At 40.3% G+C, this 13,139-nt stretch overlaps 1 protein-coding gene across 7 annotated transcripts in view; it reads left to right on the top strand.

Moving 5' to 3' along the window:
- FREM1 (FRAS1 related extracellular matrix 1) overlaps positions 1-13,139 on the top strand; it is a 172,795-nt gene that overhangs the window by 36,237 nt on the left and 123,419 nt on the right. For all 7 annotated transcript variants that reach the window (XM_036856516.1, XM_036856518.1, XM_036856520.1 and 4 more), the window contains one exon: positions 12,885-13,016. In XM_036856516.1, coding sequence (XP_036712411.1) covers positions 12,885-13,016 — 132 coding nt within the window. The remainder of the gene's footprint in view (positions 1-12,884; positions 13,017-13,139) is intronic.

A 13,139-nucleotide genomic window follows, 5' to 3' on the forward strand; every position in this document is an offset into this window, starting at 1 on the left:
ATTGTAGGTCTTTTCCTTCTCTTGTGTTTCCTGCCTAGAGAAGTTCCTTTAGCATTTGTTGTAAAGCTGGTTTGGTGGTGCTGAATTCTCTTAGCTTTTGCTTGTCTGTAAAGTTTTTAATTTCTCTGTCGAATCTGAATGAGCTCCTTGCTGGGTAGAGTAATCTTGGTTGTAGGTTTTTCCCCTTCATCACTTTAAATATGTCCTGCCACTTCCTTCTGGCTTGCAGAGTTTCTGCTGAAAGATCAGCTGTTAACCTTATGGGGATTCCCTTGTGTGTTATTTGTTGTTTTTCCCTTGCTGCTTTTAATATTTTTTCTTTGTATTTACTTTTTGATAGTTTGATTAGTATATGTCTGGGCGTGTTTCTCCTTGGATTTATCCTGTATGGGACTCTCTGTGCTTCCTGGACTTGATTAACTATTTCCTTTCCCATAGTAGGGAAGTTTTCAACTATAATCTCTTCAAATATTTTCTCAGTCTCTTTCTTTTTCTCTTCTTCTGGGACCCCTATATATAATTCGAATGTTGGTGTATTTAATGTTGTCTCAGAGGTCTCTGAGACTGTCCTCAATTCTTTTCATTCTTTTTTCTTTATTCTGCTCTGCTGTAGTTATTTCCACTATTTTATCTTCCAGGTCATGTATCCGTTCTTCTGCCTCAGTTATTCTGCTATTGATCCCTTCTTGAGAATTTTTAATTTCATTTATTGTGTTGTTCATCGCTGTTTGTTTGCTCTTTAGTTCTTCTAGGTCCTTGTTAAACGTTTCCTGTATTTTCTCCATTCTATTTCCAGGATTTTGGATCATCTTTACTATCATTATTCTGAATTCTTTTTCAGGTAGACTGCCTATTTCCTCTTCATTTGTTAGGTCTGGTGGGTTTTTACCTTGCTCCTTCATCTGCTGTGTGTTTCTCTGTCTTCTCATTTTGCTTAACTTAGTGTGTTTGGGGTCTCCTGTTCACAGGCTGCAGGTTCGTAGTTCCCGTTGTTTTTGGTGTCTGCCCACAGTAGCTAAGGTTGGTTCAGAGGGTTGTGTAGGCTTCCTGGTGGAGGTGACTAGTGCCTGTGTTCTGGTGGATGAGGCTGGATCTTGTCTTTCTGGTGGGCAGGTCCATGTCTGGTGGTGTGTTTTGGGGTGTCTGTTGCCTTTTTATGATTTTAGGCAGCCCCTCTGCTAATGGGTGTGGTTGTGTTCCTGTCTTGCTAGTTGTTGGGCATAGGCTGTCCAGCACTGTAGCTTGCTGGTCATTGAGTGGAGCTGGGTCTTGGCATTGAGATGGAGATCTCTGGGAGATTTTCGCCGTTTGGTATTATGTGGAGCTGGGAGGTCTCTTGTGGACCAATATCCTGAACTTGGCTCTCCCACCTCAGAGGCAGAGCCCTGACGACTGGCTGGAGCATCAAGAGCCTGTCATCCACATGGCTCAGAATAAAAGGGAGGAAAATAAAAGAAAGAAAGAAAAAAGAAGATAAAATAAAATAAAAAGTTATTAAAATAAAAAATTATTATTAAAAAATTTTTTTAAAGTAAAAAAAACAAAAAAAGAAGGAAAGAAAGTAGATAGCAACCAAACCAAAAAACAAATCCACCAATGATAACAAGTGCTAAAAACTATACTAAAAAAAAAAGAAACAGAAAAAACGGACAGACAGAACCCTAGGACAAATGGTAAACGCAAAGCTATACAGACAACATCACACACAGAAGCATACACATACACACTCAGAAAAAGAGGAAAAGGGGAAAAAATATAATATCATTGCTCCCAAAGTCCACTTCCTCAATTTGGGATGACTCGTTGTCTATTCAGGTATTCCACAGATGCAGGTACATCAAGTTGACTGTGGAGATTTAATCCACTGCTCCTGAGGCTGCTGGGAGAAATTTCCCTTTCTTTTCTTTGTTTGCACAGCTCCTGGGGTTCAGCTTTGGATTTGGCACTGCCTCTGCGTGTAGGTCGCCTGAGGGCGTCTGTTGCTGCCCAGACAGGACGGGGTTAAAGGAGCAGCTGATTCAGGGGCTCTGGCTCCCTCAGACCGGGGGGAGGGAGGAGTACGGAATGCGGGGCGAGCCTGCGGCAGCAGAGGGCGGCGTGACGTTGCACCGGCCTGAGGCGCGCCATGCGTTCTCCCGGAGAAGTTGTCCCTGGATCATGGGACCCTGGCCGTGGCGGGCTGCACAGGCTCCCGGGAGAGGCGGTGTGGAGAGTGACCTTTGCTTGCTCACAGGCTTCTTGGTGGCGGCAGCAGCAGCCTTAGGGTCTCATGCCCGTCTCTGGGGTCCGCGCTGATAGCCGCGGCTCGCGCCCGTCTCTGGAGCTCCTTTAAGCAGCGCTCTTACTCCCCTCTCCTCACGCACCAGGAAACAAAGAAGCAAATAAAAGTCTCTTGCCTCTTTGGCAGGTCCAGACTTTTTCCGGGACTCCCTCCCGGCTAGCTGTGGTGCACTAGCCCCCTTCAGGCTGTGTTCACGCAGCCAACCCCAGTCCTCTCCCTGCATCCGACCTCCGAAGCCCGAGCCTCAGCTCCCAGCCCCCGCCCGCCCCGGCGGGTGAGCAGACAAGCCTCTCGGGCTGGTGAGTGCTGCTCGGCACCGATCCTCTGTGCGGGAATCTCTCCGCTTTGCCCTCTTCACCCCTGTTGCTGCGCTCTCCTCCGTGGCTCCGAAGCTTCCCTCTCTGCCACCCCCGTCTCCGCCAGTGAAGGGGCTTCCTAGTGTGTGGATACCTTTCATCCTTCACGGCTCCCTCCCACTGGTGCAGGTCCCGTCCCTATTCTTTGTCTCTGTTTTTCCTTTTTTCTTTTGCCCTACCCAGGTACATGGGGAGTTTCTTGCCTTTTGGGAGGTCTGAGGTCTTCTGCCAGCATTCAGTAGGTGTTCTGTAGGAGTTGTTCCACATGTAGATGTATTTCTGATGTATTTGTGGGGAGGAAGGTGATCTCCATGTCTTACTCTTCCGCCATCTTGAAGCTCCTCCTTCTGACCATTTTTAAATCAGATTGTTTGGTTTTCTGCTGTTGAGTTGTGTGAGCTGTTTATATATTTGGATATTCAGTAAGTTGTCTTTTCATTTTGTTGATGGTTTCCTTTCATGTGCAAAAGCTTTTAAGTTTGATTAGATACCGTTTGTTTATTTTTGCTTTTATATCTGTTGCCTTAGGAGACAGATCCAAAACAATATTGCTATGTTTTATGTCAAAGAGTGTTCTGCTATGTTTCCTTCTAGGAGCTTTATGGTTTCCAGTCTTACATTTAGGTCTTTAATCCCTTCTGAGTTAATTTTTGTATATGACATGAGAAAATGTTATAATTTCATTCTCTTATGTGTAGGGGCCTGGTTTACTGTAGGACTTTGCCTGAATTGAGCCAATGGTATAGGGAACTGTTACTGTTCCTTCAGTCTCTAGACTGACTTACTTTATAGACCCAGAGCCCTTAGAAAAGGAGGCAGGCACACCTGAGGAAGAAACTTCAGTAATATCACCAACACATAAGGGGACTCCCCTTCCCCAATGGGACCTGTAGACATTTCTCATGGTCACTGCACACTGAGACTAGGCAACTACCTCAAACTTCTAGGCATTATTGAACAGTGACTTTGCAACAACACTGGTACCTGGGGACACAGGATGCCATTGGAGCGGGAGTTCACGGAGTCTGAGTTTAGGAGATAAATGGATTTTTAACCAGGATATCTGTCAGTGGTCTCAGTGGAACCCTGATTATCACTCATGGTTTATTTTCTAGTTTCTGTGTGGTAGTTTAAATAGCGACCCTCAGCAGATAGTAGAATCCTCACTTTAGCTCCCAGACTCTTACAATAAAAGCTATTATGGTCTAAAAGACCAAAGGAAGCATGTGGTATTTCACTTGCCTAAAAAAATAATAAATCAAAAGCAATACTACATTCCTTGGGGGAACCACAGGTATTAGAACCACCACCAAAGATGTGAAAAGAGTGGTGTGGTCTTACCACATCCTCATTTTTTATTTTTTTATTTACTTACATTTCTTTTTTCAACAAAATTTATTGCAGTATAGTTGATTTACAATGTTGTGTTAGTTTCAGGTGTACAGCAAAATGATTCAGTTATACATATATTCATTCTTTTTCAGGTTCTTTTCTCATATAGGTTAACACATAATATTGAGAAGAGTTCCCTGTGCTATACAGTAGGTCCTTGTTGGTTATCTATCTTATATATAATAGTGTGTGTATGTTAATCCCAAGCTCCTTATTTAATCCTTCCCCCCTTGTTTCCCCTTTGGTAACCATAAGTTTGTTTTCAATATCTGTAAGTCTGTTTCTGTTTTGTAAATAAGTTCATTTGTATCATTTTTAAAAATTATTTTCCACGTGAGTGATATCATATGATATTTGTCTTTCTCTGTGTGACTTACTTCACTTAGTATGATAATCTCTAGGTCCATCCATGTCGCTGCAAATGGCATCATTTCATTCTTTTTTCTGGCTGAGTAATATTCCATTGTATTTATGTACCACATCTTCTTTATCCATTGCTCTGTCAGTGGACATTTAGGTTACTTCCATGTCTTGGCTATTATAAGTAGTGTTGCAATGAACATTGGGGTGCATGTATCTTTTCAGATTATGGTTTTCTCTGGATATATGCCTAGGTGTGGGATTGCTGGATCATATGGTAGTTCTATTTTTAGTTTTTAAGGAACCTCCATACTGTTCTCCATAGTGGTTGTACCAATTTACGTTCCCACCAAGAGTGTAGGAGGGTTCCCTTTTCTCCACACCCTCTCCAGCATTTATTGTTTGTAGACTTTTTGATAACGGCCATTCTGACCAGTGTGAGGTGAGACCTCATTGTAGTTCTGATTTGCATTTCTCTAATAATTAGTGATGTTGAGGATCTTTTCATGTGCCTATTGGCCATCTTTATGTCTTCTTTGGAGAACTGTCTGTTTAGATCTTCCACACATTTTTTGATTGGGTTGTTTGTTTTTTTGACATAGAGCTATGTGAGCTATTTGTATATTTTGGAGATTAATCCCTTGTCAGTCGCATCATTTGCAAATATTTTCTCCCATTCTATGGACTGTCTTTTCATTTTGTTGATTGTTTCCTTTGCTGTGCAGAAGCTTTTGAGTTTAATTAGGTCCCATTTGTTTTTGTTTTTATTTTCATTACTCTAGGAGGTGGATCAAAGGAGATATTGCTGTGATTTATGTCAAAGAGTTTTCTGCCTGTGTTTTCCCCTGAGAGTTTTATAGTGTCCGGCCTTACACTTAGGTCTTTGATCCATTTTGAGTTTATTTTTGTGTATGGTGTTAGAGAAAGTTCTAATTTCATTCTTTTACATATAGCTGTCCAGTTTTCCCAGCACCACTTCTTTTTTCCATTGTATATTCTTACCTCCTTTGTCATGGATTAATTGACCATAAGTGTGTGGGTTTATTTCTGGACTTCCTGTTCTGTTCCATTGATCTATGTGTCTGTTTATTTGCCAGTATCATACTGTTTTGATTACTATAGCTTTGTAGTATAGTCTGAAGTCAGGGGGCATGATACCTCCAGCTTTGTTCTTTATTCTCAAGATTGCTTTGGCAATTCTGGGCCTTTTATGGTTTTATGTTAATTTTAGGATAATTTGTTCTAGTTCTGTGAAAAATGTCATGGGTGTTTTGATAGGGATTACGTTAAATCTGTAGATTGCTTTGAGTAGTATGGACATTTTAACAATATTAATTTTTCCAATTCATGAACATGGGATATCTTTCTATTTCTTTGTATCGTCTTCAATTTCTTTCAGCTTTCTGTAGTTTTCAGAGTACAGGTCTTTCACCTTCTTGGTTAAGTTTATTCCTAGATATCTTATTCTTTTTGATGCAGTTTTAAAAAGGATTGTTTTCTCTTTATGATTGTTATTATTAGCTTATAGAAAAGCAACAGATTTCTGTATATTAATCTTGTATCCTGCAACTTTACCGAGTTCACTTATTAGTTCTGATAGTTTTTTGGTGGAGACTTTAAGGTTTTCTATATATAGTATCATGTCATCTGCAAATAGTGACAGTTTTACTCCTTCCCTTCCAGTTGGATGCGTTTTATTCCTTTTTCTTGTCTGAATGCTGTGGCTAGGACTTTCATTACTGTGTTAAATAGAAGTAAGGAGAGTGGGCATCCTAGTTTTGTTCCTGAGTTCAGCAAGAAGGCTTTCAGCTTTTCGCTGTTTAGTATGATGTTAGCTGTGGATGTGTCATAAATAGCCTTTGTTATGTTGACATATGTTCCCTCTATACCAACTTTGATAAGAATTTTCGTCATGAAAAGGTGTTGAATTTTATCAGATCATTTTTTTGCACTTATTGAGATGATCATGGGATTTTTATCCTTCCTTTTGTTAATGTGGTGTATCATATTGATTGATTTATGGATCTTGAACCATCCTCGCTTACCTGGAATAAATTCTACTTGATAATGTTGTATGATCCTTTTAAGATATTGTTGATTTGATTTTGCTAATATTTTGTTGAGGAATTTTGCCTCCATATTCGTCAGAGATATTGGCTGGTAATTTTGTCTAGTTTTGGTATCAGGTTAATGGTGGCCTTGTAGAGTTAATTTGGGAGAGTTCTCTCTGTTTCAATTTTTAAAAAATAGTTTGAGAAAGATAGGTATTAGCTGTTTTTTTATATATGTTTGGGAGAATTCCCCAGTGAAGCTGTCAATCCTGGGCTTTTGTTTGCTGGCAGTTTTTTTTTATCATTTAAAAAAAATTTTTTTTTTATTACTAATTCAGTTTCACTAATGGTGCACAGTCTGTTCAGATTGTCTATTTCTTCCTGATCCAGTCTTGGAAGAGTGTATGTGTCTAGAAATTTATCCTTTTCCTCTAGGTTGTCCAATTTGTTGGCATATAACTGTTTGTATTATTCTCTTATGATTTTTTCTCTGTGATATCGATTATTTCTCCTCTTTCATTTCTTACTTTGTTTATTTGAGTCCTCTCTATTTTTCTTGATGAACCTGGACACAGGCTTATTGTTTTTGTTTAACCTTTCAAAAAAACAGATCTTGGTTCCATTGATTTTTTTCTATTGGGTTTTTTTTGTCTCTGTTTTTATTTATTTCCTCTTTGATCTTTATAATTTTCTTCCTTCTGCTGACATTGGGCTTCCTTTGTTCTTCTCTTTCTTATTCCTTTAGGTAGTAGGGTAGGTTGTTTTTTAATATTTTTCTTGTTTCTTAGGGTAGGCCTGTATTGCTATAAACTTCCCTCTTAGAACTGCTTTTTTTGTGTTCCATAGATTTTGGAAAGTTGTCGGTTTGTTTGTTTTTGTTTCATTTCTCTCAAAGTATTTTCTGATTTCCTCTTTGATTTCTTCATTGGCCCATTGGTATTTTTTTTAATTAATTAATTTATTTATTTTTGGGTGTGTTGGATCTTCGTTTCTGTGTGAGGGCTTTCTCTAGTTGTGGCAAGCAGGGGCCACTCTTCATCGCGGTGCGCGGGCCTCTCACTGTCGTGGCCTCTTGTTGCGGAGCACAGGCTCCAGACACGCAGGCTCAGTAGTTGTGGCTCACGGGCCCATTTGCTCCGCAGCATGTGGGATCTTCCCAGACCCGGGCTTGAACCCGTGTCCCCTGCATTGGCAGGCAGATTCTCAACCACTGCGCCACCAGGGAAGCCCCATTGGTTTTTTTAGTAGCATGTTTTTCAGTCTCCACGTGTTTGTGTTTTTCTCATTTTTCTTCCTGCAATTGATTTCTGGTCATACCATTGTAGTTGGAAAAATGCTTGATATCATTTCTATCCTCTTAAATGTTCTGAGACTTGTTTTGTAGCCTACCATGTGATCTACCCTGGAAAACATTCTCTGTACACTAGAAAAGAATGTGTATTCTGCTGTTTTTGGATGAAATATCCTGTAGGTATCTATTAAGTCCAACTGGTCTAAAGTGTCATTTAAGACTATTATTTCCTTGTTGACTTTATGTCTGGATGATCTGTCCATTGATGTAAGTGAGATGTTAAATTCCCCTAATATTATTGTATCATTGTCAATTTCTCTATTGATGTCTGTTAATATTTGCTTTATATACTTAGTTGCCCCTATATTAGGCATATTTGTTAGCAAATGTTATATCCTTTTCTTCTGTTTATCCCTTTATCATTATATAATGCCCATTTTGTCTTTTGGTAAGACTTTGTTTCAAAGTCTATTTTGTCTGATATGCGTATGCCTGCCCCCTGCTTTCTTGTCATTTACATTTGCATGAAGTATCTTTCTTCCATCACCTCACTTTCAGTCTGTGTGCTTTTAGCTCTGAAGTGGACTGCTTGTAAGCAGCACATGGATGGATCTTGGGTTTTATTGTGTGTGTGTTTTTTTTAATCCAATCAGCCATCCTATGTCTTTTCATTGAAACATTAAGTCCACTGGCATTTAAAGTGATTATTGATAGGTATGTACTTATTGCCACTTTGTTACTTGTTTTCTGATTCTTTTTGTTGCTCCTCTCTGTTCTTTTCTTCTTCTTTTAGTTTCTTCCCTTGTGTTTGGTGATTTTCTTTAGTGGTATGCTTGTGTTCCTTTACTATATATTTGCTTTTACTAGTGGGATTTTTCCTTTCCTACAGATTCTTACTTCTTGTTGTAGCCTATTCTTTTCCACTTAGAGAAGAACCTTTAACACTTCTTTTAGAATTGGTTTAGTGTTGATGTACTCTTAGCTTTTGCTTATCTGAGAAGTTCTTTATCCCTTCTTCAATTCTGAGTGATAATCTTGCTGGATAGAATATCCTAGGTTGTAGGTTTTTCCCCTTTCAGCACTTTAAATATATCATGCCACTTCCTTTTGGCCTGCAAAATTTCTGCAGAAAAATCCATTTATAGTCTTATGGGGGTTCCCTTGTATGTGATTCTTTGTTTTTCTTCTGCTACCTTTAGAATTCTCTTTTATCTTTAACTTTTGCCATTTTAATTATGATATGTTTTAGTGTGGTTCTCTGATTTCATCTTGTTTGGGATGCTCTATGCTTCCTGTACCTGGATATCTGTTTTCTTCTTCAGGTTTGGGAAGTTTTCAGCTATAATTTCATCAAATAAGTTTTGACCCCTTTTTTTTCCTCTCTTCTCCTTCTAGGACCCGTGTAATGTGAATGTTATTATGTTTGATGTTGTTCCAATGGTCCCTTAAACTGTTTTCATTTTTTAAAATTTGTTTCTCTTTTTGCTGATCTGATTGGATGTTTTCCATGATTCTATCTTCCGGAACACTATGTGTTCCTCTGTATCACTTAGTCTGTTGTTAATTATTTCTAGTATGTTTTTCATTTCAGTTATTGTATATTCAGTTTTGACTGTTTTTTCCATATTTTCTAGTTCATCTATTCTTTTCCCTAGTTCAGTTAGCATTCTTATTACTAATCTTTAAACTCTTTTTCTGGTAATTAATTCATCTCTGTTGCATTGGTTGGTTTTTTTTCTTCTTTTGTTTGAAATAAAATCCTCTGTCTTATTGTTTTGGTTAACTTTCTCTGTCTCTATAAAATTAGGTAAAAGTTACCTATCCTGGGCTTGAATGTGTGTCCTTGTGTGAGAGCATCCCTATACAGTCTGTGTGTTCCCAGTGGATTTCACGGGAGAGTTTGATCTGGTGTGAACATAAGTCATGTCTTTCCCCAGAACGTGCTGGCAGCTATCAACTTTGTAGGGGTTGGGGCTGGAGATGGAGGAGCTAGAGCCAAAGCCAGGTGTGAGTGGGAGCTTCTCCTCTGCTCAGTGGCCAACACCACCCTGGAGCTGGAGCAGAAACCCTGGGTTGGGCTCAAGCCAGCTCCCTCCCCCACAACTGTGCACTCTCCTCAGCTGTGGCAGCCCTGGTTCTAGTGGGGAACTGTGCCTCAGAGCAAGAGGGGCTGGAAAGGGTGCTTGGCATGGGCCAGGGCATGCACTGAGGCAGTTGTGGGAAACCAGCCAGAGTCCTGGGCAGTTTCAATCTGCTTTCTCTCTCTTGTCATGGGAGTGAGCAAGAATGTGTGTATTCTTCATGAGCAGAGTCTAGATTTCTTACAGCCCTGTTGTCAGTCCTATTGGTTTTCAAACCATCTAAGGGCACTCGTCCTCCCACTGTTGGACCCCAGGGCTGGGGGACCCAGGATGTGGTTCAAGCCACTCCCCAGGGATATCTCCACCCTTGTAATCTCCCCCCTCTTCTGTGTCCCCTCCTAGGGGTGCAGGTCCCAACCTGATTGATTCTCTTCCCTTCCTACCCAACTCCATGTGGATCTTTCTTATAGCTTTGGTTGCATAAGGGTCTTTCTGTCAGTCTCCAGTCCATTTCCAGTGAGAATTGCTCCACATGTAGATGTATTTTTACTGTATTCACAGGGGTGGGAGGAGGACAGGAGGTGAATTCTGCATCTTCCTACTCTGCCATCTTGACCTCCTCCTGCTTTATTTCTTTTAAAAGAAGGCTTTGCACTGCCTCTCATTCCTGAGTAGATTTAAAATGTAATGTATATATTTAGATCAAATGTAAATGTGAAATGTAAATGAAGATTTTTTCCCTTTCCCATTAATACCATCAAGAGCATTCAAAACATACTTATAAGTAGTGTTGGTAGGTTCAGTTAACACAGAAATATCTGTCTGATTTAAATACTCAGGTGGCAGCTTAAACCGATTACCTCTTGTGCTTGTGTATGTGTATGTGTGTGTGCTTGCACATGGGTAACATACCATGTGTGTGTATTTGTATGTATGTGAGTTTCAGTAGAGAGGGACAACGTTGGTTGGGCATCCTTGATTTATAATCTGGCTCTCTGTCCTACTCTACCTCTGTTTGAGGGATAATGAGAGAAAAGAATGAATTAGTGATCTAAAGTTTAGTAATAATCAAATATTAATTACGTTATTGCTTGAGTGTAGAGACTTAATGGTCTGCATGTGTGTGTGTGATCTGTGAAACCAGGCTTGTTAAGAGCTCCAAATCTGGTTTTGACTAGTTTGGACACCAGAATTCTTTTTAAAATAAAATTTTATTTATTATGAACTTAAGTTCATCATTGAAAACTTGGAAAGCACAATAAGTAGGATAAATAATAATGAGTTAATAGTAATGAATAAATGAATGAAATAATAACGGGTGAATAAAATCACTCATTACTCCACCACGAAGACATAACCACCATTACTATATTGCTATATAAATTTCTAGTGTTCTCACTTGCTCCTCTCCTGCATCCCATGATGCCTTGTCCTGTGCTGTACTCTGCACTCTTGGCTTCAAAACCCTTATTACCAGTCGCAGAGATTCTTTATATGTGCTTGTCCTCCCTCCCTCCGTCTTTCCTTGCTTTCCTTCCTTCTACCCATCCTTATTTCTCTCTCCCCCACTTCCTCCTTCCTCCCTCTCTCCCTCCCTCCCTCCCTTCCTTCCTTCTTTTCCTTCCTTCCTTTCATTCCTTCCTTTCATTCCTTCCTTTCTTTCTTTCAGTATGCCATATGTCTTAGCCCAGGTACCATAGCAAACAGCCCCTTAGGCAAATTATATGCACTAACGCTTTACTGAAAACTAGAGTAAGGAGAAGGGAAGTTGGGGGTTTGGGGGTGGCAAATAAAAAGGTGGTGTGACTGAGCTGGTCATAGGTTTACAAGAAAATAAAGCTGATTGCTCGATAGTGCTGATATCTCCAGTAGGAGATGAACCCACTCTGTGTGGGAAGAGTCAGGGGTGGGCTTGAGCAAGTGTGAACAAACACATGTCAGCTCCTTCCATCTCCTCTCTCACCCTGGTCAGTTTGCCTCACTGGATGTTAACTCCCCACATGCCTAGGTTGCGTTACCTGGCTCTTCTTAACAGCCACTGCACAAACTCCTTGAGTCCCATGGTGTGGGACGTGGCCATGGTCACAGGGAAGGTCACGCCGAAACCTCGTCTGGTGGGCAGTTGAGGGCAGCAGCATCAGAAGATGAGGCAGTGGTGGCAGCCAGGGCTTTACAATGTGGGGACTGTGGGAAGCCTGTTGGAACTGCTGCAGCTAGAAAGCAGGCAAATGGTCAACATCAGGAGGAAGGGGAGCTGGGTAGATTTGAGGGGAAGCATTAACTGGGTCCACCAGTGCACCGTCTTTAAATTTCATCACCTTGCTTCTTTAAAAGGCTTTGCTCCTTTTCAAGAGTCTCTTCAGTCTGTTGGCCCCCGGCTCTACTGGGTAATGGAAATGGTTGATGCTTCCTGTCTCTAACGGCAGTGTTCAGTCTGGAGTCTGTATTCTTGCTCTGAGCAGCGCTCATTCTCTCCCCATATCCCCTCCAGCATGCTGGGTCCAAGGAGAAGGTTTTATTTTTAATTCCTTTAGTTACAAAAGTCCCTTCCTTATTAGAGTCTAGATTAAAACACAGCCCTCATTATAAAGCATCAGACCTTTCCTGTCTAACATCATTAAATATTCCCTAGCACAGTAACTCTGTATTTAACCACTTTAATTCTCTATCCCGTGGGATACTTATGCTCTTATAATTTATGTGTAAAAGCACTTCTGACTCTTGCCCACTTAAAATATGTGAATGCCGCCTTTGAAAAATTCCTTGTGAACCTTTTTGAGCTAGAGACCACTGTGAACATAACATCTGTTATTTCCTTCTAATATTCATTTTTGGCACCATCATGCCCTCTAAAGGATATGTCATAAGGAACCAGTTGTCAGGTTGGAGTTAATAGTACTAATAGTAAAAATATTACTTAAAGTAAACACTAAATTCCAGTTTCTCGAGAAGCTTTTGAAGATACAATTTTTACCTAGTTTTGTGAGTGAAAATTCTTTAATCTTGTCTTAAGGTAGGCATCTTGGCATGTCATAGAACTTTCCAGGACACTTTTTGTGCTTTCTCTTGTAGGTCTGAATCTCCTAGAGGGACAGTCTCGGGCCATCACCTGGGAACAGTTTCAGATTGTTGACAATAATGACATTCATGCTGTCCAGGTAGTCATCGTGGGTGGCCTGCAGCATGGACGGCTTACTCTGAGAGGTGAATGAACAAACTTTGTAACTTAGAAAAAAACCCAAGAAGTATTTTCTCCAAAAGCAAATCACATTTAACAGGATATATGTAGTATCTCTTGGGCTTCATTTCTAAATGAATTATCGTAAT

This window comes from Balaenoptera musculus, chromosome 6 (assembly GCF_009873245.2).
Source record: "Balaenoptera musculus isolate JJ_BM4_2016_0621 chromosome 6, mBalMus1.pri.v3, whole genome shotgun sequence".
Lineage (NCBI taxonomy): Eukaryota > Metazoa > Chordata > Mammalia > Artiodactyla > Balaenopteridae > Balaenoptera > Balaenoptera musculus.